The sequence below is a fragment of the Elephantulus edwardii genome, unplaced genomic scaffold (genome assembly GCF_000299155.1).
Source record: "Elephantulus edwardii isolate Elephantulus edwardi_28Jun2011 unplaced genomic scaffold, EleEdw1.0 scaffold00151, whole genome shotgun sequence".
NCBI classification, from domain to species: Eukaryota; Metazoa; Chordata; class Mammalia; order Macroscelidea; family Macroscelididae; genus Elephantulus; species Elephantulus edwardii.
In genome coordinates this window covers 6,550,382-6,576,034 of record NW_006399901.1, presented here as the reverse complement: position 1 = coordinate 6,576,034, position 25,653 = coordinate 6,550,382, and the positions used below count along the sequence as shown (strand labels likewise).

Here is a 25,653-nt window from a genome sequence, read left to right as displayed (position 1 = left end):
GTTATGTTTACAGAATGAAACATAAGGTAAAGGAATTATTATATGAAAACCAATTAAAATTTTTTATTTTTTTGGTGGTTTTTTTTTTTTAAGTATGGAGTTCTGGTGGTCTAGTGGCAAGAAGCTGCACTGCAGTCCTGAAGGCATGTGGTTCAAATCCACCAGGTGCTCCACTGGAGAAGGAGGGGTAATTTCTTTCTGTGCCAGTCAAGAATATAAAAATGTTATGTTTACGTTATCCTGAGGTCTACTGAGTGTGGAGTAGCTTTATGGAGAAATTTGAAAGCATGTGAGAATTACCACAGTGTGCCACAGACCCACAAGGTGAATTCAGGTTTATTGGGAAAGTGTTCCCATAGCCTTGCTCTGTGTGGGGTTTACATAAATATTCAGTTTGTAAAAAAAGCCAGCATCTTTGAAGTGTGGCAAAAGAAGCATAATAAAACCGTAGTCATAAGCAGCAAAAGAGAGGAGATCTTGGTTTGCTTGCATCATTATTCACTTAAATCTAGGGTGCCCTTGGCATTTGGGGTCCCAAGAGGACATGCTCCAGTGCCACCAAACCACCCCTCCTTCCAAGGTTGACTTTACAAGATAAAGTCAGCGATGGTCTATATTAAGTGGGGTACGGAGATTGCCTCAGGAGTGCCCTCAGAGGTAGGCACATCCCCGGGACCCCACCTATTCCTCTGAGTAGCTCTGGATGTAGGGGGAAGTTCCTGTAAGGGCCTGGAACCCACCAGTGAGAGAGCCGGTCCAGTAGCTGAAAGGCATGAGCTGGGTGCTGTGAGCTGACAATGTAGGAGAATGGCTGCCCTGGGCCCAGGAGGGGCTCCGTAAGACAGATGGAGAGTCAGGTTGCAGTGGGTGCAGGCTGAAGGCGACACATACAGTTAAGTCACCCAGGGGCTTGGTGGCTTCCTCTTGGGTGTTTGGCGGCCCATGTAGCCCAGCCTTGGTAATGATATGAAGTCATCAAAATGATTAGAATGTCTCTCATGCATTAGGTCCTCAGCTAGATGCTTCTCGTGTGGTATTTTTAATCCCCACACCATTGCCATGAACTGTCCTGTTAGGGTGGTAGGGAAACTGAGGCATATGGAAGAATGAAGTCAATTCCTCTGCTGAGGAGTAGTCAGGCCAGGGTTCAAATCTTGTCTGAATCTCCAGCCTGACTTATGTTTGCTGTTATAGGATAACGCAGGAAGAGTATCCTGAAATTTCCGCAGTGTGCCTTTCTTAACTGTAGGACTTGGAATGATTCAGGTGCCCAGCCAAGTGTGCTGGGTCACCTTGAATGGGATTTTGGTCTTTGCATTTCCTCTCTCCAATCCTTCAGTCCTTTACCCCTGTGTAGTTGGTTGACACATCTGCTGGAGAGCTGGCATGGGTGTTCCCCTCCTATGGATTTAGTGCCCACCCTGGACCACCCAGTAGTCTTTGTCTCCTATGTTCTGCTTCAAGGCCCCAGGATCTATGAGCCCACCTTTGTAGAATCAGCAGGCAGCCTGAACAGATAGATGGAAGTGTTACTGCTATGAGCCAGTTAATCGACTATGACTCATAAAAACCCTTAAACAACACCTGAGCCTTGCCCCTTCCTGTGGGTCCTCACAGTCACTGCCATGTTGAAACCTATCGTTGAGGTCATTGTGCCGAACCACTTCACTGAAGGTCTTCTCTCCTTTCCCAGTATAATGTTTTGTTTTCCCAGCGGCCTAGCCCCTCCTGACAACATGCCCAGAGTAGGTGCAAACACAATCTGACCACACTTGCCTCTGGTTGCATTTCCTCCAAGATGAATTTTTTCTGTCTTTGGCAGCCATGAAGATATTCAACACTCTTTTGCCAAAACCACAGTTCAAAGGCATCAGTTTTGCTTTGGTCTTCCTTATTCATTGTCCAGCTTTTCACTTGGCATAAAAAGTGAGGAAGCTCAATTGTCCTCCTTCAGGGTCTGAAGGCTAAGTGCAGGTTGCACCTGCTCAGAAAAGTATCAGCCATTCGCTGCCTAGTCCCTCCATGCTAGGAGCTCTGTAGGGAGTTCTGATCCAGTGACGTCTCCATTCTCTAGGACAGGTAACAGTCAGCACAGGAGGTTTTGGGTGAGGGGGGAATAACAGACCACTTAAATTTAACATGGAACTGGGGCTTCCGGGCACAGCCAGGAGCTTTCGAGGCTACTTCCATCCACTTGAAGATGTCACCCACTGTAAGAGACACCGTTATTTTATGAACAGCCAAGAGGGAGAAACACCTCTGAGAAATATTTCCATTTCACAGGTGAACAGAATTCATGTATTGGAATTCAGTATAGCAGGGAACCTTTGTACTTCTGTATTTATGTGATTGCATGCTTCCAAGGTGGGGCAGCTGAGGACCAGCTCGAGACTGGGATTTGAGACCAAGGTCCTCCTCTGCCTTTTAGGGTTTGCGTGTCAAAATATAGATAACAAGACTCTCACCCTAACACATTTTCTGTTTGCAAGAGTGCATGCTGAAGGCAAACATTTTGCCTGCTGTGGTTGTGTTTGTTGTTATTGTTATGTGCCGTCCAGTTGCCTACAATTCATAGCGACCTTATGTATAGCAGCTCTGAAGCCTGCCCTGTCATTCTGACACACCTACGCCCATTGCCTCAGTTACTGTAGCAGTCCTATCAGTCCGTCTCATCTAGGGTCTTCCTCTCCTGCACAGTCCCTCCACCCTCCCGAGTATGATGTCCTTCTCCAAGGACTGGTCCCCTCTGGTCACGTGCCCAAGATATGTGAGATGGAGCTTCAAAATCCTAGCTTCCAAGGAGAGACTTGGTTTCAGCCTCTCCAAGATGGACCACAGAACACTTTATATTCGTACATACAGATCTGAGTCTCCAAACAGCACAATCAGCAAGTCACCCCAGGTCCTCCTTGAAGGCCCGAGTGTCCCCTTGATCGGGAATCTCAGTCTCTTTTTGTTTTGTCTCCAGATTGCCTCGGGTCCCCAGTCTTCACTCCCATCAAGGCAGATATAAGTGGCAACATCACGGTACGTCCTTGGCGCCGACAGCCATAACCCTGATCCTGGGTCAGAAATCTGATCCCACTTCTGTTCACCTGTGCCTTGCTCCATGCTGCAGCACCACCTACGCCCGCCCTCCCCAGCCAGAGGGAAGGAAAGGAGAAATGGAGAATGAGCTAGGTCTCCAGAGAGGAGCCCCTTCCCAACTGTGCCCATCTAAACTATATGGGACCATAGTCTAAAGGATTGGCCGAGCCACAATGCCTGCTGGTCCTTTCTTTGCCACCGCCAGTAAAGGCCCAGCCTGAGTCTCAGGCTGTTCTGCATCATCTGATTTCTTCACCCGAGCAGCTCATCCAGGCTGATGCTGTCACTGTCTCTTATTCACAGATGAGGAAACTGAGTCTCAGAGAGCTTGATAGATTCACTGAAGGTCACATAGCAAATAAGTGACAGAGATGGGACCATCTGTGGCCATCTCATACTCTTCAAAGCTTATTTCCACTAGTCTGTAAAAGCAAAGCTTCAGAGACTTGCTTGGCGTCTACCAGAGACCATTAGCCATGAACCATGGCTCCTACCAGGGCCAGTTATGGACATGTCACTTGCCCTCTCGGAGCCTCAGTTTCCTCATCTGTAAGTGGAGACCATGGCAGACTAGCACCTGGGTTACCATGAGCATCGGGCAAGGCTGTACATTCAGTTCCTTGCCTGTCCACTCAAGATGGACCCTTGGGAACTGCTTGGTGGTTCCTGTCCCTGCTGCTCTGTTGCCAGTAGGAAGGAGATGGGACCCATCAGGGCGCTCCTCCACCAAGCACATGCGATCTGCAGGCCATGGTAGGAGCAGCTTTCTGAAGGAGAACCCCGTGTGCTTCATTTCAGAAAATCAAGGCCGTATATGACACCAACCCTGCCAAGTTCCGGACCCTGCAGAACATCCTGGAGGTGGAGAAGGAGCAGTACGGAGCAGAGTGGCCCAGAGTTGGGGCCACACTGGCGCTGATGTGGCTGAAGAGGTGACAAGCTTGGGGGGCGGGATGGGATAGACATGCAGTGTCCGCTCTGGCTCTGCCACCCTCACGGCCTCTTGTGCTTCCGTTGTCCCAGTTGCTGAGGTTCTTCTGTATTTTGTGGACCCTGCACTCTCCCAGCATGGCATCTTTCTAAAGAATGGCCCCCTCCTGACAATATGCCTGAGGTATACAAGATCAAGTCTCACTGTCTTTGCCTTTGAGGAGCATTCTGGCTGCACTTGGGCACAACAAGATCACTTTGTTATTTTTGCAGTTATAGTCAGGGAGCACTCGTGGCCTAGTGGCAAGAAGCTGCACTGTAATCCTGAAGGCAAGCGGTTCGAAGCCACCAGCTGCTCCGCAGTAGAAGGATGGTCAGTCTCCTCTTGTGCAATTAACTGCCTATGAAAACCCACGAGAGGGTCAGCTATGGATTGGTTCTGACTGTGGTACACAACAATAAAACCGTCGTAATTAATAAAAAATAATACAGTATTTGCCAGCACCACAGCACAAAGACATCCCTTTTCCTTCGTCATCTTTATTCACTGCTCAACTTTCACATGAATGTGAAGTGATTAACAATGCCATGGACCTTGTGTGTGCTAAGCCTTTGTATGCTGATGACATGTCATCCTTGGTGACTTCTGTGTATGAATGATCCCCACCACACAGAGAAGGCCCCTGAGGCTTTTGAGGGCCACATCCCCTGCCCAGGTGATGGGGTGGAGCTGGGTGCCCCAAGGACAGATGAAAGCTCTGGTGAATGCTTTAGCAGGCTTGGCGTTCCTGGGCACCTGCTGTGTCCCCCTGCCTGCAGCTGGGAAGACCCATCATAGGCCTCACCCTCCTTCAGGGGGGGCACATATGCCGAGGCCAGTGGGTGGGTCCTGCCGTAGGATGTCAGAGCAGGACACTGAGTCAGGGAACAGGGACGGGACCCTGGGGCCTCTGAGCAGGGGGTGCCCAGTGGTGGGGATGTGAAGACAGGCTCCCATACAAGGAGGGAATGACAGTAAGATGGGACAAAGGTGAGTTCTAGTTTGGTAAGGCCCCCAGGGAGCCTGGAACTAGTCGTCGCTGAAGCAGGTGTTGTTGTGCATCATCGAGTTGGAACTAACCCACAGTCGACCCTCCAGTGGGTTTTCAGAGGCAGTAAATCACACACAAGTCGATTGCCCATCTTTCTCTCAAGGAGCAGCTAATGGATTTGAACCACATAGCTTTGTGTTGGCAGTGCAGTTCTTTACCACTAGGCCACCTGAGCTCCCTGAAGCAGATGGATCTTTCTAAAAATTGTTCTCACTGCTGAGGAGAAGCAGGTGTGTTAGGGCTGAGAGAGGCAGCTGACCAGGGCAGAGAGACTGCAGTGTTGATCCTGAAGCAGCGCTGAAGCCTCCAATTTGCTGAGCTCTTGGGCAGGAGTCGAGGGTCCAGCTATGCTACCCGTGCCACTCCTGCTGTGCGGTGATGAGTTGATTACCATTCCTGGTCACCCCATATGACAGGCAAGGCCATGCTGTATGATGATTTCCTAGCCTGTGACCTTTGCAAAAGCAGATTGCCAGGCCTTTTTACCACAGAGCCGTAGTTCGATGTGACCTCTCAGTGAGCTGAGTGACTAACTGTTGTGCCCAGGGCTCCTCCAAGTCTCTGGCTCTCTCGAAGTCTGACCCGCATGTGTACTGGGTGGTTGGCATTGCCCATGTGTTGTTATTGTTATGTGCCATCGAGTCATTTGCGACCCATAGCGACAGCAGCTCTGAAGCCTGCTCTGTCCTGAGCCAGTCTCACTAATTCAGACACACCTACCCCCGTATTGCCCCAGTAACTGTGTCAATCCATCTCATCTGGGGCCTTCCTCTCCTGTGCTGTCCCTCCACCCTTCTGAGCACGATGTCCTTCTCCCAGGACCGGTCCCTCTCCAGGCCACGAGTCCAGATCCTAAAGAGCTGTCTCCTTATTCTTTCAGGGGTCTCCGCTTCATCCAGGTCTTCCTGCAGAGCATCTGTGATGGGGAGCGAGATGAGAACCACCCCAACCTCATCCGCGTCAACGCCACCAAGGCCTACGAGATGGCTCTCAAGAAATACCATGGCTGGATTGTGCAGAAGATCTTCCAGGTGAGCCACCCACACTCCTGCCTCTGTCCCCAGGCTAGAGGGCATCACCAGCTGCTGCGCCATGAAATGGAGGGCTTCCTGGCCACTTGGGTAGGGCGAGGCACGAGGCTGGAGTCCACGGGTCCTGTGAGTACACAAGAGCAGCCTCATTCAGGTGCCTTGCCCTGGGAGCTCTGATCAAGGAGCTGCTAAAGAAATCATTGAAATTCTGGGACCTCAGTGATGCCCCAGATCCACAGCTTTCTGGATCTGGGCAGTGGCCTGAGGTACCTGGTGCTACTCTGGACAGGTACCTGTCGTAGCTTTCTTCTCTGTCCTCAGAGTTGGCAACCCTGTGGGCTGTCTTGCTTTCCTGGCTTTCAGAGCGTGGGTCTGTTTTTTTTTGTGTCTGAACTACTCTTGGCCTCATCAGCATGACAAAAAAACCTGATGCCTTGAATGAGACAGATTAAATCCCAGCTACAGGAATCCAGTACTATCTCTGTTGCTGTTGTGAGCTGGAACCGACTCATCACTGGCCTCCAGTGGTTTCAGAGGCAGTGAAGGCATGGGGGGAGATTGCTCATCTTCGTCCCTTGAATTATATCTTTGGAAGGATGCCTTTTGATCCATAACAACAATGAAGGAAGAAGGGCTTTCTTGCACTGGGGACATTGACTGAAGGGACCCTCTTGGTTCTTGATGGCTCATGTTGGATGACACTGATCAGAGCTCCTCGAAGTGGGGGCCTAGGCCAGCCTGGTTAGTTGAGACCCACTTGAGTTGCCAGGGTAATTTAGGAAACATCGAGAAGCCTTGTTCAGGCCTGTGGGGCTGGGAGCCATTTGGACTCAGACTGGAAGAGTTAGTCCTGTGGTTGAGTACAGGACTGCTGCTGAGCTCCTCACTCCACCTGGGCTGGGGTGGGATGTACTAATAATCATGATATTACTGTGGACCTGGGCCTTTGGCTGCACATCGGCTGTAAGCATCCCAAATGTGTCATGAACTGAGTGTTCTTATCCCCATTTTACAGATGAGGAGACTGAGGCTCAGAGAAGTTTAGTATCTTGTTCAAGGCACAGACTTTAAAAAAAGGATTTGGAATGTTTACCTCAGTGTCCTCATCTTTAAAGTAGGTATAAAACAAACCCTGAGGTTTAGAAGAAGTACCCTGCATGAAGTGCTTGGTCCTTGGGTTATACTTGGTAAATCAGTGCTATTACTCTTTTTCTGTTTAAGCATATTCTTTTTCATGCTCCCGCACTGTCAGACTCAGAAGGTGACGTACTGAGTTGGATATTGTGCAGAAAGATCAGGGGTTCTGATCCACCAGCTGCTCCATGGGAGAAAGAAAGGCAATGTCCCCACATAAGGATTTACAGCCTGGAAGCCTGAGGAAGATTGCCAGAGGCGACCTAAGGCTTTTGGGATTATCAAACTTGCAGCCTAAGCTTTTTATCTAGATACACATACTTTTCCTCCTGTAATGCCATCAGCTTCTCATTCTCAGCACTCCAGGACAGTGCTGAAATGTAGGCAAATGTTGCCTCCCAAGGACAGAAGCTGCCACCAAGTAGCAGTCATCACACTTGCTTGGAAAAAGGGGTTCACAAAAAAGGCAGTGCCCCTTTTTCAGAGCAGCTGACCCAGAGGAAGAGGCTCACTTGCCCTGAAACTGCTCCCCACCCCCCCTAAATCTGAGAGCTTTGCACCCCTACCTTACTTCCGAATTCTACCCAATTACATAGGCTTCCCCTACCCATTTTACAGATGAGGAAACTGAGGCTAAGAGCTGTTGAGTAACTTGTTCAAAGCTCACAGTCAGTTTAGAATTTGAACCCAGGGCTCTCTGTCCCCAGAGCTGGTGTCCTGACTGCTGCTCCTCATGAGGGTGAAGGGGGAGCCCTTGTCCTCTGTGGTCTTCCTTCCAAGGCCATAAGTAATGCTGACCCCTATGCCAGCATCCCACCCTCCTAACGCTGTGCCCTGCACTTTGCCCGTCCCAAGGCAGCACTGTATGCGGCCCCCTACAAGTCCGATTTCCTGAAGGCGTTGTCCAAGGGGCAGAATGTGACTGAGGAGGAATGCCTGGAGAAGACCCGCCTTTTCCTGGTCAACTACACGGCCACCATTGACGTCATCTACGAGATGTACACAAAGATGAACGCTGAGCTCAACTACAAGGTGTAGCGGCGCCCGGTGCTGGCCCCTTACCACAGACACACCGGCACAGGCAGACCCGGACCACTGTGACCACAGCCTGCAGGCCCACTCCCCCAGGGATACTTTCCCTGAGTATGGCCCACAGCGCAGCCCAGGATTGCAGGGGGGGCGGCCTTGGCTACGGAAAAGTAATTTTCTGTCTATTCTCTTGGAGCAATAATGACCCTACTACCACATCGCCTTTGAACCTCACAGCAGTATAGACTGACTTTGTCTCCATTTCAGTGTGGTAAACACCAATTAATGTTTCTAATAAATCAAGTCCTAGGGCTTTTTTTTTGTTGTTGTTGGGTTTTGTTTTGGGGTTTTTTTTTGGTTTTGGTTTTTTGGGGGTTTTTTTTTGGCGTGTGTGGTCATCCTCTACACACCTGGAGCACAGCTCGGTTGGGGGTAAGGTGGACAGTGTGATCCACCTCACGTTCAGAGCCAGCATTGAGCAGCATGCTGATGGGGACATTTTCAGGACCGTGCCGAGTTTGATTGGAAATTATGCCGGGTTCTTACTGTGGGACTTAAAAACAAAGAAGCAAACCAGTGTGTGTACCACCCACCCTCTCAACACTGTCTTTTGGCAAACAGTGTATTTACAGCAGAAATCAGCCAGCAAGCCTTTGATGAGCCCAAGGTGTTTCTTTTAGAGCAGTCGGGTACAAGTAACCCACCACAGATGCCTGTGTTTGCATCTTTCTACATTCTTTCTTCAGGGACTACTTTTCTAACCTAAAAAACCCTGCGTGTTCTCTTGAGGGGAATAAGGTAAACCCTTCTGTTGCAGAGACCCAAGACGTCCCTTCAATGCCTTAATTGTCCTCCCAGCACTAGAGAGAGCTGTATTTTTCCAGTTGTTGGGGCAGACACCCCAAAGATTTTATGTGTATGAAGAAGAAACAAACAAACAACTCAATGAGGAACAATTGGTGATTTTTATGCAGAAACTAAATGATCCTTAATAAAGAAATCTCTTATTTTGGAATCATATCTGTGTACTCTGTTTGTTCCTGATCCTTTTCCCTTCCTCCCCCCCCCACCCCCTTGGGATCAGAGGTAACATCTGGAGACCCTTATACCAAATCCAGCCAAGAACCTGTTTTCTGGGCTTCATCGTTGGATAGAACTGGTGAGTATGTTTAGAAATGAGATTTCCCATAATAATCTTGATTCCCAGTTTCTTTTGGAGAAATCAGCCTTGGGGTCACAGACCCTTTGGCTGGTTGGGGAGGGAGGAAAACTCATTATCCACTTTGCTTCAATTCACACCACTCCCTGATGTCTCCCCAGCCCTGTGTCAGATGGATGTTTGTACCTTTCTCACAAGCATAGACTGATAGCTTTTCTGATAATAGGGCTAAATGTTATTCCTGCTTCTAGACTGCTGGAAGTCTAGTTGGGCAAGATGGACCAGTATAGTTTTGCTGTCCCTCCAGGCTTAAATGCAGCAGGTTCCAAGTCAAGAAACAGGAAAATCTCACTACCATCAGGAAAGAAGCAGTGTGTCCTTTTTTAGGGCAGAGATTTCAGGGCAAAACAAAATGAAACTAAGACACAGCAGCAACAGGTGGCTGAGGACGAGAAGACAGCGTAAGACAACGCTCAACTAGAGCTGTGCTCCGCAGAGCCTCAGCGGAGGACTTGTGCCAAGGCTTACTGGGAGATTAAGGGGGGGAGCACATTACTGTTAGAGAGAACTTATGGTAACTCTGGTGGCCTAGTGAACAAGGAGTTGCACTGCTGTCCCAAAGGCAGAGGTTCAAATCCAACTTGACTGAAGAAAGATGGAGAAGTCTCCCTTGCAGTTTTCATCCTCTGAAAATCAGCTGGAGGGTCAACTGTGGGTTGGTTCAAGAGCTTTGAGTGAACTCTGGTGGGACATTGAGTAGCGAGTTTGCACTGTTCACCCAGAGGTGGTGCCCATGGAGGTTTTCATCCACCAGCAGCTCTGCATCAGAAAGATGAGCAATTGCCTGTGCAATTTACAGCCTCTGAAAACCTGCTGGAGGGTCAGTGATGAGTTGATTGTGACTCAGCAGCTATGAGATGTGATAAAAAGAGTTTTGTGACACTAGCCTAGAGGCTGACAGCTCAGAAGGAGCCCTGCATACTTAACATGTGTGAGAAGAAGCTGTCCTGACTAAAGACTTGTATCCTGAGTGTTTCTGACTTGTTGCTGTTGTTAGGTGCCATCCTGTCGAGTGTGACTCATAGCAACCCTATGAACAAAAGGACCCTGTTCTATCTTGTGACATTCTCACACTTCCTGACACACACACAAAAGCCCATTGCAGCAGTCACTATGTCAATCCACCTGATTGAGGGTCGCCGACCTTCCACCATTCCCAGAATCATGTCCCTCTCCAAGGAATAGCCCCTCCTAGCAACATGCCCAAAGTATGAGACAAAGCTTCATCATTCTTGCCTCCAAAGAGCACTCCAGCTGCACCCTCTCCTAGACATATATGTTCATTCTCTTGACTATGGGATATTTAGTGCTCTTCTCCAACACCACAGCTCAAACGTGTCAATTCTTCTGTCATCCTTATTTCCTGTCCAGCTCTCAGATGCATAGCAAGTAATCGGAAAAATTATGGCCTGAATCAGATGCGCCTTAGTCCTTAAACTGACATAATTACTCCTCTGACCTGTTACTTCCCTAAAAAACCTCCATGGTTGTGAAGGGAAAAGAAACAGACCCCAAAACAGACCAGCATATCAACAGTGATGTGTCTAGTGAGGTAGTGAGGACCTTCATCTAAGTGGGTGGACGTCTTAACCCAGAACAAGGAGCTCAGGAGTATGTGTGAAGATGATAGGGTCAAAAGTCACATTTTGAGGGAGCTCTGGTGGCCTAGTGACAAGAAGCTGTGTTGTAATCCCGAAGGCATGCTGTTCAAATACACCAGATGTTTCTCTGGAGAAAGGGACAATCTCCTGTGCCAGTCGGATCCAATTCGATGGTACACAACAAGGTGGGGGAAGTCACATTTTGCTACCAAGACATTTGAACAGGACTCTGAGAACCATGGAACACTCTCCAAGGTTTTTGTGCACCATCCAATCAGATATCAGATGTCCAGGGCAGACAGCTCTCGCCAGCATGAGAGGATTGTAGCCTGAGAAGTTCTTTTCCTTGTTTCTATGCCTAAGATCTCCATCTTCAGCATATTGTCCAATACCGCACGTAGCAAGAATGCTACTACGCTAAACTCTGCGGCTTAGTTAGTGGTAAGGAGCTGTGCTGCAAACCCAAAGGCACGTGGTTCCAATCCATGAGCTGCTGCTTGGGAGAAAGAGCTGTCTCCTTCCATGTGATTTAGTGTCTCTGAAAACCCGGTGCAGGGCCGGCTATGAGTCCGTTCTGACTCAATGGCACGTAACAATTGCATTTCAGGTTTTCTAAAAAAAAAAAAAAGACAAAATTCTACCAATACATTAGACAAATTTTCTTTCTTTAAAAAAAAAAATAAATAAATCTTGCCTTCATGAGCCAGGTACAAACCCAGCAGTGCATCTCCCGTTTCACCCTGCAAGCACGAGACGAGGGCAGGAAGGAAGGAACATGCAGAGTGCCTTCTGTACACCAGACCCTTCCTGGTGCTTGAGACCTTTTCACACCCACCTTGCCATATGGGCTTTGGGAGGGCCCATTTATCAGATGAAGAGACTGAGCCCAAGCAAGGGTGGAGGACAGAGCTGGCAAAGGTGACCCAGCCAGAAGTGGAAGTGCTGGAGTTTCACCTCCAACTTTACGTGTCCCCTCAGTCATGTGCTCTTCAGTGCCAGCTGATAGCGAGCTTGCGGCCCAGCACACTTTCCTGCCAGGACGTTCCCACAGATGGGAAACTACCTTCTTTGACCTAGGTTAACCCCATGTTGTTGCTAAATGTCATCTCAGAGTCGACTGTGACCCCTAGCAACTCCATTAACAACAGATTTGAACCTTTCCCTGCCCTATCCTGTGCCATCCTCACCATACTCGTGATGTGCTTGAGCCCACTGTTAGAATTACTATCAATCCTTCTTCCCTTTCTCTTTTTCTGACCTGCCACCTTTGCCAGCATGATGTCTTTTTTCAAGGATTTATATTCTGACAGCATGCCCAAGGTATATAACGTGAAGTCTCCCCATCCTTGCCTCTGAGGAGCACTCTAGTTGCACTTCCTCCAGACGTATTTGTTTGTCCTCTTGGCAGTCCATGAGATAGTCAGTACTCCCCCCCCAACACCACAATCCAAAAACATTAGTTTTTTCTGTCCTCCTCATTCATTGTCCAACTTTCAAGTGCATAAAAAGCAACTGAAAAGACCCTGACTAGGATCAGGCGCACCTTACTCATTAAACTGACACCATTGCTCTTTAGTACTTTGGTGAGGTCCGTGAGAGCACATTTGTTCAATGCAACACATCTTTTAATTTCTTGTTGTTGCTGTTTGCCATTGAGTTAGAACTGACCTATGACTTGACCCTTCAGTGGGTTTTCAGAGGCAGTTAATCACCTGGGAGAAGATTGCCCATCCGTCTCTCACACAGCATCTGGTGGATTCGAACTGCAAGGCTTTAGGTTGTGGCACAGCTTCTTACCATCAGGCCACCTGCACAGAAACTGGAATTAACCCAAAAGTGTGACAAGGATTGACTCAAGGGTTTATTCACTTATTACTTCCTTCCATTAAACCTTACATCTTGTTGTTATGTGCCATCGAGTTGCTTGCAACTCATAGCGACCCTGTATACAACGTCCCTAAACTCTGCTCTGTCCTGTGCCAATCGCACCGTCTCCGACACACCCATCCCGATTACCCCAGGCACTGAATCAATCCACCTCATAGACGACCTTCCTCTTTTGCGCTTACTTAGTCTTTTATAATACAGTTTAATGCCCCAAACATCGACTTTCTTATCTGTAACATGGGAATCTTGTAGACTTCTACCTCAATGGGATTTTTGTGGGACTTAAATGTTTTTCACTGGTTACCATTGAACTGATTCTGTGTTCTGACCACATGTGTCGGTGCAGAGCTTGGCTCCACAGAGTTTTCAAAGCCTGGTTTTGCACAAGTAGATCACCAGGCCTTTAAGAGGCACCGTCTCATGGCTGTGGAGTCAGAGTCATAGCTGGCTCTCCTGCAGGTTTTCTGAAGCTGTAAATCACAAGGGAGGGAATGGCCCATCTTTCTCTTATGGAGCTGCTAGTAGCTTTGAGCCATCAGACCAGCTTCAGATCCCTGCAGACTACAGAACTATCAACCATGACACTAAATGTTGTTATGAACAATCCTGTCAGAACTGACTCATAGCTGACCCTCCAGCAGGTTTTCAGAGGCAGTAAATCGCATGGAAGGAGATTGCCCATCTCTCTCCTGCGGAGCAGCTGGTGCAAGTCATGTGCTTTCGGGTGAGCAGCTCACCTCTTCACTACCAGGCTACCAGAGCTCCAAGCTGTTATTAGGCACCACCAAGTTGTTTGCAACCCATAGCAATCCTCTGAACAACTGATCTGAACCTTGCCCCATCCTGCACAATCCTCATAATCTCTGCATCCCCACCTGAGTTCCCTGCATGAAAATGTGGAAATGCTACTCTTTATAAAACAATTAGAAGTGTTGCAAGCATAGTAAACTGTCATGTAGCTGATGTTTAATAAAACAGTGAGAATATATTTGTGTGATAATGATGTGAACAGATTAGGGTCTGGAGCCTTCACCCGATCACCTCATCTCTCTGAGCCTCAGTTTCTCAGAAAATGAGATATGATATTAGCAGTTATTTGAGACTGCATGAGCAGAAACTTAGCTGCATTATTGTTCACTGTTTACCTAAATAGCATTATTATTTGCAGGGGTTATGAGAGAATAGGTGTCCTGGTGGTGTAGTGGTAAGGCACTGCATTGCTAACCCAAAGGTAAATGGTTTGAATCTACTAGCTGCTCCTGGAAGAAAGATATGCAATCTCTTGAATGATTTACATCCTCTTAAGACCCAGTGGAGGGTGAGTTATGAATCAATTCTGACTTGACAGTATAAAACAGAGTGATAGGAGAGTGGTCACCCCCTTGTCTGTCTTATACCTAGGTGACTTAGGTGTTGTAATGATGCTGGAAGCTGTGTTACCAGTATTTAAAATGCCAGCCCAGGTGCCCTGTGATGGACAGGAGCTTCCAGACTAAGACAGGCAGGTGAGAAGCAAAACTGGACATTCATTTCTGAAATGATGAGTGCTTGAGAGCCCGCTGAACATTGCAGTGGAACATTGTCTGAGACAGTGATGGAAGATGAGCCTCTCAGGTGAGAAAGTACTTAAAAAGGACTGGGGCGGAGCTGCCTCCTCAGAGTGGAGTGCGCTGTAATGGGAGGGATGAAGGAACGCTTTAAAGCTTTAACTCAGTGAAGCACCGTCATCTGCTGATGTGGCAAGACTCAAAAGGAGGAGCAACCACTGCAAACATCAGCTAATGATTGAAACATGGAATGTACCAAATGTGAATCTAGAAAAATTGGAAGTTGACGAAATGAAATAGAACTCATAAAGATATATATGCTAGATGTTGTGTTGTTGTTAGGTGCTGTTGAGTCAAATACAGCTCATAGCGACCCTATGAACAGTAGGTCTGAACCTTGCCTTGTTCTGTGCCATCCTCATCATCTCTGATAATGCTCAAGTCCATTGTTAGTCACTGTCAATACATCTTGTGACTTAATGAGCTGAAAGAAATTGGAATTGATCTTTTTCTTTTGTAATGCTTTCAATATATGCTTGTGTGTTTTTTAAAATGTATCTTTTTTTTTTGGTGGGAAAAATGTATTACATTTAGAATTAGCCCGCTGGACTCAGTTTAGATGATCCTAATTTTGTTGGCAACATCCAAAGCATCATAATTAGGAGCAAGTCGAACATAGACCTTCTTCTCTCCATCAGGCCTAATCAAAGTGTTGACCTTAGCCACATCAATGTCATAGAGCTCCTTTACAGCTTGTTTAATTTGGTGCTTATTGGCCTTGACATCCACAATGAACTCAAGTGTGTTGTTATCTTCTATCTTCTTCATGGCTGACTCAGTGGTCAGGGGAAATTTGATGATGGCATAGTGGTCAAGCTTGTTTCTCCTGGGGGCGCTCTTTCGGGGGTATTTGGGCTGCCGTCGGAGTCTCAGCGTCTTAGGCCGCTGGCACGTGGGTGACGTGCGGATCTTCTTTTTTTTTTGGCTGTGGACACCCTTCAGGACTGCCTTCTTGGCCTTCAATGCCTTTGCTTTGGCTTCAGTTTTGGGAGGGGCAGGGGCTTCCTTCTTCGCTTTCGGCGCCATCTTCGTAGAAAGTAAAATGTATCTTTTGACGGTCAAGGAGTGCAGCCTTCAATATGGATTGAAGCTCAATATCAAGAAGACAGAGATTCTTATTGCTGGGCTGATTGGCAGCATCATGATATAGATGGTGAAGATACTGAAATTGTTAACAGTTTTATTTTGTTTGACTACACAATCAACACACTTGGCACCAGCAGCCAGGAAATGAAAAGACAAACTGCATTGGGAAAGTCTGCTGTCAGAGACCTTTTCAAAATACTGAGGATCAACAGTGTCAGTCTGGAGACTAAGGTGCACTGGATACAGGCCATGGTCTTTGCAATTACTTTCTATGCATCAGAGAGCTGGACAATGATTAGGAATGACAGAGGAGAATTGATGCCTTTGAGCTGGAGAAAAGTATGAGTATACCATGGACTGCTAAGAAAACAAACATTCATCTGAGCGAGGGTAAAACCAGGCTGCTCCTTGGAAGCAAGGATTCTGAAGCTTCATCTGACATATTTGGACATGTTGCAGAAGAATATCATGCTTGGGAGGATGGAGGGACAGCACAGGAGAGAAGGCCCTTGATGAGATGGATTGATTCAGTGACTGGGGTAATGGGAGTAGGTGTGTCAGAGACAGTAAGATTGGCACAGCATAGAGCAGAGTTTAGGGCTATTGTACATAGGGTCACCATGAGTCACGGGTGACTCGACAGCACATAACAACAACAACAACAAAATTTATACTCATCCAAAAACGACTGGAGCAACACATCAACAGAGAACTGCCAGATGTTCAGGCTGGGTTTAGAAGAGGTCATGGTACTAGAGATAATATAGCCAATGTTAGATGGATCTTGGCAGAGAGTACCAGAGGAATGTCTATCTGTGCTTCATTGCCTATGCAAAGGTGTTTGACTGTGTGGATCACAACAAGCTGTAGCTGACTCTGAAAAGAATGAGAATCCCAGAACATTTGATTGTGCTTATGCAAAACCTATACTTGGACCAAGAGGCAGTCGTCAGAACAGAGCAAGGAGACACTGCATGGTTCAAAATTGGAAAGGGGGCCCAATCAGGCATGTATTGTGTCTCCATACCTTTTCAGTCTGTATGCAGAACAGATCATCCGGGATGCTGGGCTGTACAATGAGGAATGTGGCATCAGGATTGGTGGAAGATGAATCAACAATCTGCATTATACAGATGACACAACCCTGCTTGCTGACACTGAGAAGGACCTGAAGCGCTTGCTGCAGAAGGTCAAGGACTGCAGCCTTCAATACGGATTGAAGCTCAACATTTAAAAAAACAATTGGCACCATCAGTATGGATGGTAAAGAGATTGAGATAGTTAACAGTTTCAGTTGGTACCAGCAGCCAGGAAATCAAGAGACAAATTGCACTGGGAAAGTCAACTGTCAGGTACCTCTCCAGAGTACTGAAGAGCAACAACGTCAGGCTGGAGACTAAGGTGTACCTGATCTGGGCCATAGTCGTCGCAGTTGTGTGCTATGCATTGGAGAGCTGGACAGTGACTAGGAATGATAGAGAATTGATGCCTTTTGAGCTATGGTGCTGGAGAAGAGTGTTGAATATACCATCGACTGCTAGGAGAACAAACAGGTTTGTCCTGGAGCAGGTGAAGCTGGGCTGTTCCTTGGAGTCAAGGATTCTGAGGCTTTCTCTGACATACTTTGGGCATGTTGCAAGGAGGGACCAGTCCTTGGAGAGGGACGTCATGTTTGGGAGAGTGGAGGGGCAGTGCAGGAGAGAAAGCCCCTCAGTGAGATGGATTGATTCAGTGATTGGGGTAGTGGGAGTAGTTGTATCGGAGACAATGAGGTTGGCATAGGACAGAGCAGGGTTTAGCACTCTTTTATGTAGTGTTGCTATGAGTCACAAGTGACTCAACAACACATCACAACAACAACAGGTTTACTATAAAGTTTGTATACATTATTTTCCACGCCAGATCATTCCCATTTCTGTTACCCACCCCTTCCTCCACCCATCAAATTGCACGACCCTATGATTACCTCTCCCCCGGAAGTGATCTTTTTGCCTTGGATAATTATACGATCTACTGTGCTAGGAATGACAAAGTGAAGAGGAATGGTGTCACATTTATTGTCAAAAAGAACAGTTCCAGGTCTGCCCTGGAGTCCATTGCTGACAGTGATAGGATAAAGACCCTATGAATGCAAAGACAGCCCATTAATATGACTTATTCGAGTGTACACTCCAATCACCAAAACAAAAAATGGATCCCAGTGTTGCACTCACTGTGACAACCCATCTCATTGAGGATCTTCCTCTCCTGCTGACCCTCCATCTTCCTTCCTTCCTTCCATTTTATTTGCACTGTTTATTACATCTCTAGAAAAAGAATTTCTCCTCCTGGTGTTTTCATCTTGCTTCCTCGTGGTCCGTGGTGCCAGCTGAGGTTGTCAGTACAATGAAACCAAACTGATGGGATGGGAGCAGATAATTCTGCCACTTTTCTAGATCTTTGAGCTGCACATCAAATCTGGGGCTGATAACGCCACATTTGTTTAACCTGCCTGTGAGGTTGACAACAATTTTCCCCACTCTGTAGCCATGCTTCATCATCACAGTCAGGAACTGAACGATGACTTTGGAGCACGGCCTGATGAGAACCTGGCACTTGCCTCTCTTCTTGGCATTGTTGATGCTCTTGAGTGCATTGGCCAGGACGTTCATGCGCACCATTGTGGTGGCACGGAAAGATGGCGGAAAGAGCTGACCCCCCCATCTTTCATGCATGATGTCCCTTTCTAAGGAGTGGTGTCTCATAGCAAATACTCAAAGTGTACTAGATGAGGCTTTGTCATTTTTGTCTCCAAGGAGCACTCTGATTGTTTGCTCTGTGACAGTCCATATAGCACTCTTCTCCAGCATCTCAACTCAGACATCAATTCTTTTCTGTCATCCTTATTCATTGTCCAGTTCTCAGATGTGTAGCAAGTGATGGAAAACATTTTGGTTTGAGTCAGGTGCACCATAGTCTTTAAACTGACATTTTTGCTCCTCAGTAAGTTGGAGACTCCCTGGCAGTGAACCAAGATAAATCATGGGAAAACATTAAGGACATTATACTTGAAAAAAGGAGAAGGTCACTAAAAGGGCAGAAAAGAAAGAAAAGATCAAAATTGATGTTGGAAGAGACTCTGAAACTTGTTCAACACAGAAGTACCAGAACGGAGGGAAGAAATGATGAATAAAGAGAGCTGAACAGAAGATTTCAAAGGGCAGCTTGAGAAGATAAAATATCACCATTAAATATGCAAAGGCTTGCTGTTAGAAAAACTAAAAGGGAAAAAAACTCCACATTTTACATTTCTTGAAGAAAAACTCAAAGCCTTCAAGAACTGCAGTACTGGGGTTTTCTATGAGCCAAATCTTGTATAGGAAGCATCAAAATAGAAAAGGAATATACAGTCACTGTATCAAAAAGTAATGGTTGACACAGAACCATTTTAAGAAGTAGCATGTAAATAAAAACCAACGGCACTGAAGTCCAGGCTACCCTGAAAATATTGGCATAAATTGTTGTTATTGTGTATCATTAAGTCAGAATTGACCCATAGCTGGCCCTCCAGTGGCTAAAAGAGGCTGCAAATCACATGGGAGGAGACTGCTCATCTTCCTCTTGCAGAGCAGCTGGTGGATTTGAACTGCTGTACCTTTGGGTTGGCAGTGCAACTCCTTACCACTAAGCCATCAGAGCTCCTTATTTGGCATAAAAAGGCTCCAGGAATTGAGGGAATACTCTTTGAGGTGTTCCAGCGAACACATGCTGAGCCCTAGACATACTCAGTCTATGCCAAGAAATTTGGAAGAGAGCCACCTGGCCAAACAACTGAGAAGAAGAAAAAAAACATACCACAACTGACTGGAAACTCCGTATTTGTTTTCAGTCTACAAAAAGGCTATCAAGTAGGATGTGGAAACTGTCAAACATTATCATTAATATCACATACAAGTAAAACCATGCTGAACATTATAAAAAACTTATCCCAGCAATACATCCACAGTGTCATAGACTGAATTATGCCCCCCTCAGAAATATGTGCATGCTTATGTTGAAAAAGTTGGGTAATAGTCTCTCATGATCTGACAAACGGAAACTGTTGTAAAAGTATTAAAGGTGGCATACAACACAACTCTAATTAGATTGAAGGAGAGTTTTACCTAGGGCTTATAACGTTTTTTAATATAAAAAATGTTTTATTTTCACTTTTTCCATTGTGTTGCACAATGGAAATTTTCTCCGCGCCTCCCTTACTGACCTCTTCACAGTGTACCCTTGTTCCAGACTGTTGTCATACGCATAATGCATAATCATATATTCCTTCTGGATAGTTCTTCCCCTCATCTGATCTAATGCAATGTTTATTATCTATCCACTCCCCCCCTTTTCTCCCCAACTCCCCCATTACTGTCCGATTTTATAACAGTGGTGTTAAGTAGTATTTGTCCTTTTGTGACTGAGATATTTCACTCAGCATAATGTCCTCCAGGCTTCCCCATGTTATGTAATGTTTTACAAGATCATTGTTTTTCAGTGCTACATAATCTTCTATTGTGTGACTGTATCATAGTTTTTCTATCCATTCATTTGTTGATGGGTACTTGAGTTGCTTCTTTCTCTTTGCTATTGTGAATAATGCAGCAATAAATGTGGGTGTGTGTACATATGTTTGAACTGTGGCTCTGGTTTCTTTGGGGTATATTTTCAGTACTGGAGTTGCTGGGTAAAATGGTATTTCTGTTTCCAACTTTTTCAGAAAGCCTTCCATATTGGCTGTACCATTTTACATATAGTGAGTAAGAGTTCTGGTCTCTCCACATCCTTGACAGCATTTGTTGTTTGCTGCCTTGTTGAACTTTGCTATTGTTACTGGGGTGAGATGATATCTCATAGTTGTTTAGATTTGCATCTCTCTGATATCTAGGGATTTTGAACATTTCTAGAAACCCTAATCCACAGCATGAAAAATGTTCCAAGCATAATGAAAAACCTACAATCAAAAGAGAGTCAAATAAGTGAATAGGACCTTCTAAGAACAAAGTCCCCATGCACATCCAAAAACTCCATAGGATAAGAAGAATACCCACAGACTGGGGAAAATATTTGGTAATGATATATCTGATAAGACATATTTAAAATTTATAGAATACTCCAACACCTCAACAAGAAGAGGTAAACAACTCAATCACAAAATGGGCACAGGATATGCATAGACACTTCACTAAAGAAGACATTCAGATAGCAAACAAACACGAAGAAATGTTCAAAATCCCTGGCAATGAGAGAAATGTAAATAAAAACATCTTGTATCTCACTAGAGCAAATAGACTAGCACCAAGAAGAGGTCTATAGGACCCCTCACATGGAAAAGACTGACAATCCAATCACAAAATGGGCAGAAGACATGGAAAGAAAGACCTTTCACAGACATGTGCCAACAGACACTCAAAATCACTGGCAATGAGAGAGATGTAAATCAAAACCACAAAGTGATACCATCTCACCCCAGTGACAGTGGCAAAATTATTAGGACAGCAAGCAATAAGTGTTGGAGAGGATATAGAGATATTGGGACCCTCATACACTGTTGGTAGGATTGTTGAAATGGTGCAACCACTCTGGAAGGCAGTTTGGCATTTCCTCCAAAAGCTGAACATAGAAATCCCATATGACCCAGCTATCCCACTGCTTGGAATATACCCAGAGGAAAATAGAACTGAGATACAAATGGAGATTTTTACAACAATGTTCATAGCAGCATTATTCACAGTAGTAAGAAAATGGAAACAGCCAAAATGCCCGTCAACAAATGAATGGATTGAGAAATATTAGTACATTCATACAATGGACTACTATGCAGTACTCAGTAGCAATGATTTGGAAAAATACTATGTAACAAAAGAGAGGTAAGAAAAGCATTATGCTAAGTGAACTAATTCAGTCTCATAAGGACAAATACTGCATAAAACCATTATTGTAAAAATAGAAGGATAACTTATAAGATGTGTACAAAAGTCCCACGGGGAAAGAGGGTTAAGGGAAGAGAGAGAGGGAAAATCACGAGGCTGCTGAATTTGGTGGGCAAAGAGAGTGGGTGAAGGGATTAGGAAAGGGACTTGAAAAGGCTGGGTAATGTGTACATGGAACAATGGTAATTAATTTTGTGAAAGACAATATTTTGAAATGAGCATATGAGCATATGAAATGCAATGTGAATAGAGGAATGTATGAAGCATAATGTATATAAAAGAAACAGTGTATATTAATTTTGTATGCTAATCAGTATAAAATAAAAACTAATTATCTTACAAAAAGAAAGAATTGCTAAAAACGGAGCACATCATTTTTGGACACAGGATCACCTTACTGAGCTCTTTAAGTCAAGATACATGAGCTCCATTAACATTCCTGGTAAGTATATTAATTTTCTCCTGGACACAGAGCCTACTAATTGGTCTTAAAAGCCTTCTGAGGTCCCAACTCTTCTCACGATCTCTTAGTTGTTGGAATGGATGGAAAACCTCATAAGCAGTTTCTTACTTCACCTCTACCTTGCATGTGAACTTCCGAGTTGTAAAACAGCCCAGTGGTAGATGGAATTTGCTCCAGAACTTAAGAAGCATAAATGACATAGCTGAGCCTCTACATCTTGTGGTTCCTAACCTGTACACTATAATAGACACAGTGCTAGTCTATAGGCCTTTTATTGTAAGAACTACCTTCCCTCTGTAACTTGATTTGTGCCACTACTAGAACCTCTACTCGGAATATTATTGCTTGTTAATTTTTGACTCATGTACTTTTAACTTGTTAGTTAAATTTGTGTCTTCTAGGTTGCAACACCTCCATGATACATCTTCAAGGATATGAACATGTACGGCTAAGCACAATTAATAACAGTGCATCTAAATTCCAAAATCAATCTCCATAATAGTCTATGTGTTTCCTACTGCCAAAGAGGCCCTTTAGAGTAGTGAGAGAAGATCTTCACCCTGAAACCCACAGCGTCCCTTTTCAGCAGGAAGTAGCTAAGAGAATACACCATCCCCTTTTCCTTATGAATCAGGGTGAAGTCTCTCTCAGGGAGGAGTGACAGGGAATGGCAAAGGACACACTGACAAAGGAGATTAATCAGAACTGGCTTTGACAAGCACTGTGGCAATTGGACAATTAAAACAAACATTTGGTGGGGGGGGGGAAGAAGAACGAACTGGGGAGGAGGGTAGAGAAAACAGTGCAACAATGAATGAATGAGAACCCAAAATCTCTGTAAATGTTCATTAAAACTAATAAAATGTAATAATAATTTAAAAAAATTGAAAGAAAAAAAAAAGATACATGAGCTCCTTCTCCAAGGAATGCTAGGTCGGCTGAGTCTGAAGGAAAGTGTCTTCCTTCACAGAGGGGGCCTTCCCCTAGTTGTGGCACCCTGAATTTTTATGGCGAGCCTCCTGAAGTGTAAGAATAAATTTCCGTTTGTTAGAACCATTCACTAAGACACACAGGACCTGGCTGCCAAAAATTCAAGTTGAATTAATGAGGCCATGTAACATTGCTGATGTCAGATGGAGAAAGCAGAAAATTTGAGAAAGATGTTTACTTGTGTTTTATTAATTATACAAAAGCATTTGACTGTGTGGGTCATAATGCATTGTGAATAATAATGAGATTAGAAATTCCATCATGCTCATGTGGAGCCTTTATGTAGATGAGAAAGCAGCCCTTCTAACAGAACAAAGAGACACTGCATGCTTCAAAGTCAGGAAAGATGGGCTACTGAATTGTATCTATTCATCATACCTACTCAATTTGTATGTGGAGAGAATAGTCCTAGAAGTGGGATTACAGAAAAAGGAATCTGACATCAGGTTTGGAAGAAGACTCATCAACCTTGGATAATGCAGATGATACAACCTTGCTTGGAAAAAGTGAAGAGAATTTGAACCACTTACTGAAGTTCAAAGATGGCGTCCTCCAGAATCAAATACACTTCAACATAAAGAAAACAAAATTCCTCTAAAGTAGATCAACATGCAACATCATGATACATTAAAACAAAATTGACAATGTGCCAATTATTTTATTTACTTGAATTCATAGCATCCTTGGAAGCAGCAGTCAAGAAATCAAAAGATGTGTTGCATTGGGCAAATCTATTGTCAAAGATTTCTTTATAGTGCTAAAGAGTAAAGATGTCACTTTAAAGACTAAAGTGCGCCTGACTTAAGCCATGGTAGTTCCACCAATTGCTTCAGGTGCGTATGAAAGTTGGACAGTGAAGAAGAAAAACTGGAGAATTGATACCTTTGAATTGTAATTTGGGGGAGAATATTGAATATATCGTAGACTACCAAAAGAACAAACAAATATGTCTTGTAGAAAGTGCTGCTCCGTAGGAGCATGATTTCTGAGATTTTGTCTCGCATACTTTGGGCATGTTAGGAAGGACCAGCTCTGGAGAAGGAACTAACTCATGGTTGAAAAAAAAGGAGGGTCATTGAGAGAGGGAAAGACCTTTAAGGAGATGTGACACAGTGACTGCAACAATTAAGCATAAGATTGTGGTAAGGACAGGCTCAGGGGTCGCTATGAAACAGGAGGGTCCCTAACAGTAGGAGAGAACGGAAGAGGGCATGTCATTGCAGTTTGTGTGTTGGTTGCCAGTTGGTCCTGGTTCACCTGCGCCGGTGGGAGTCTGCAGCTCTCGCGAAGCTCGGCAGGCGGCGCTGTCTGCCCTGCAATGCGGAGGCGGAGCCGGAAGTTCGTCCAGTTCTGCTGGGCGGGGTGGGGAGCGCTGATTTCTTAGGGCTGGGAAGTTCGAACCCTTTGAAGGTTTCCAAAGTTCTGGTGTTGGTTCGAACGCTGTTGGGAACGTCGTAGGCCCCTCAGGCAGATGTGTTGAGCTTCTGACTCCAGATCCTGTGGTCCGTTCTGTTACTGCTACTGTGGCCGCTCCTAGCCTCGCAAAGAAAGTGCTCGCAAAAAAACCCTTGGACGCAGAGAAGGCACGTGGCTGGCCTGGAGATCAAGGGCAGAAGATGGGGGCTGGGAACTGGCCGCGGACCTAGCCCTCCCGAGGGCAGCACGAGCCAGCCGGGCTTCTGTTCTAGGACGCAGCAAGTTACTAGGGGGCCACTTCCAAGTTCCAAAATCTGTCCCCCACGATCTCATCTGCCTCTTTGGAAGACTGCTCTGTCATCTAAAAATTAGCCATACTCTATTGGGAGGAGAATGGAGCATTCAGAGACAGCCTTGAGGCCTCTCTTCCGAATTTCATGATAATTTCGCTCACCCCCTCACAATTCCATGCATCATTTTAGGACCTCCACAGACCTGGGATCCACCCCTCATTCTCAGGGACCCTCAGCAGGAAAACGTCAAAGGACCCTTTACCCTGCCTAGACCAAAGCTCCTCCCTCCCTCCCTCCCTCTGTCCAAGGCCCCTACCTCTGTCTGTCTACCCCACAAACCCCTGCTAGTGGCCTTGTTGAAGTGCCAGTAGTTTGAGCCACACCCATGGATCACCAAGCTGCTGCCCAGAAGAATGGAAATCGGGGCCAGTGACTGAGTCTCAGGAGAGTGGCTGTGCCCATGGAAACAGGGACAGGCCTCCCTCCCACAATCTGGCCTCAGATTTCTGCCCCAGGGAGAATTCCAATAGAGCCCCATTGAAGAGTGGAGGCAGGGTGGGGCCTCTCAGGTCTACAGAATAAAGATCAACTCTTTGTGGCAGCCATAATGACAAGCCAGCTGATTGTCCTTAGTTGATTTGTGTCCAACCTCACAACCTTTCAAACATATGTTGGAGGCCTCCCCTCCATATTTCAAGTAGGGAGGTTCATCTTTTTTTTTTTTTTTAAAATAGATGAATTTTTTTTAATTGGGAAAAACATATTGGGGGTACAAGGAGGTGAGGGTTGGGGGCAGAAGGGTGAGGATGGGCCAGGATGCAGTTGCAGAGCTGCACAG

At 45.7% G+C, this 25,653-nt stretch overlaps 1 protein-coding gene and 1 pseudogene across 1 annotated transcript in view; one reads left to right on the top strand and one right to left on the bottom strand.

The window, feature by feature from the left end:
• Window positions 1–8,311, top strand: part of LOC102876376 (glycolipid transfer protein-like) — a 34,649-nt gene extending 26,338 nt beyond the window's left edge. Inside the window, exons 2-5 of the mRNA XM_006894841.1 lie at window positions 2,969–3,027; window positions 3,886–4,019; window positions 5,989–6,139; window positions 8,129–8,311. Of these exons, the coding sequence (XP_006894903.1) occupies window positions 2,969–3,027; window positions 3,886–4,019; window positions 5,989–6,139; window positions 8,129–8,311 (527 nt within the window). The remainder of the gene's footprint in view (window positions 1–2,968; window positions 3,028–3,885; window positions 4,020–5,988; window positions 6,140–8,128) is intronic.
• A 9,697-nt stretch (window positions 8,312–18,008) lies between these two features.
• LOC102875976 lies at window positions 18,009–18,362 on the bottom strand (annotated as a pseudogene).
• Window positions 18,363–25,653: the final 7,291 nt, after the last annotated feature.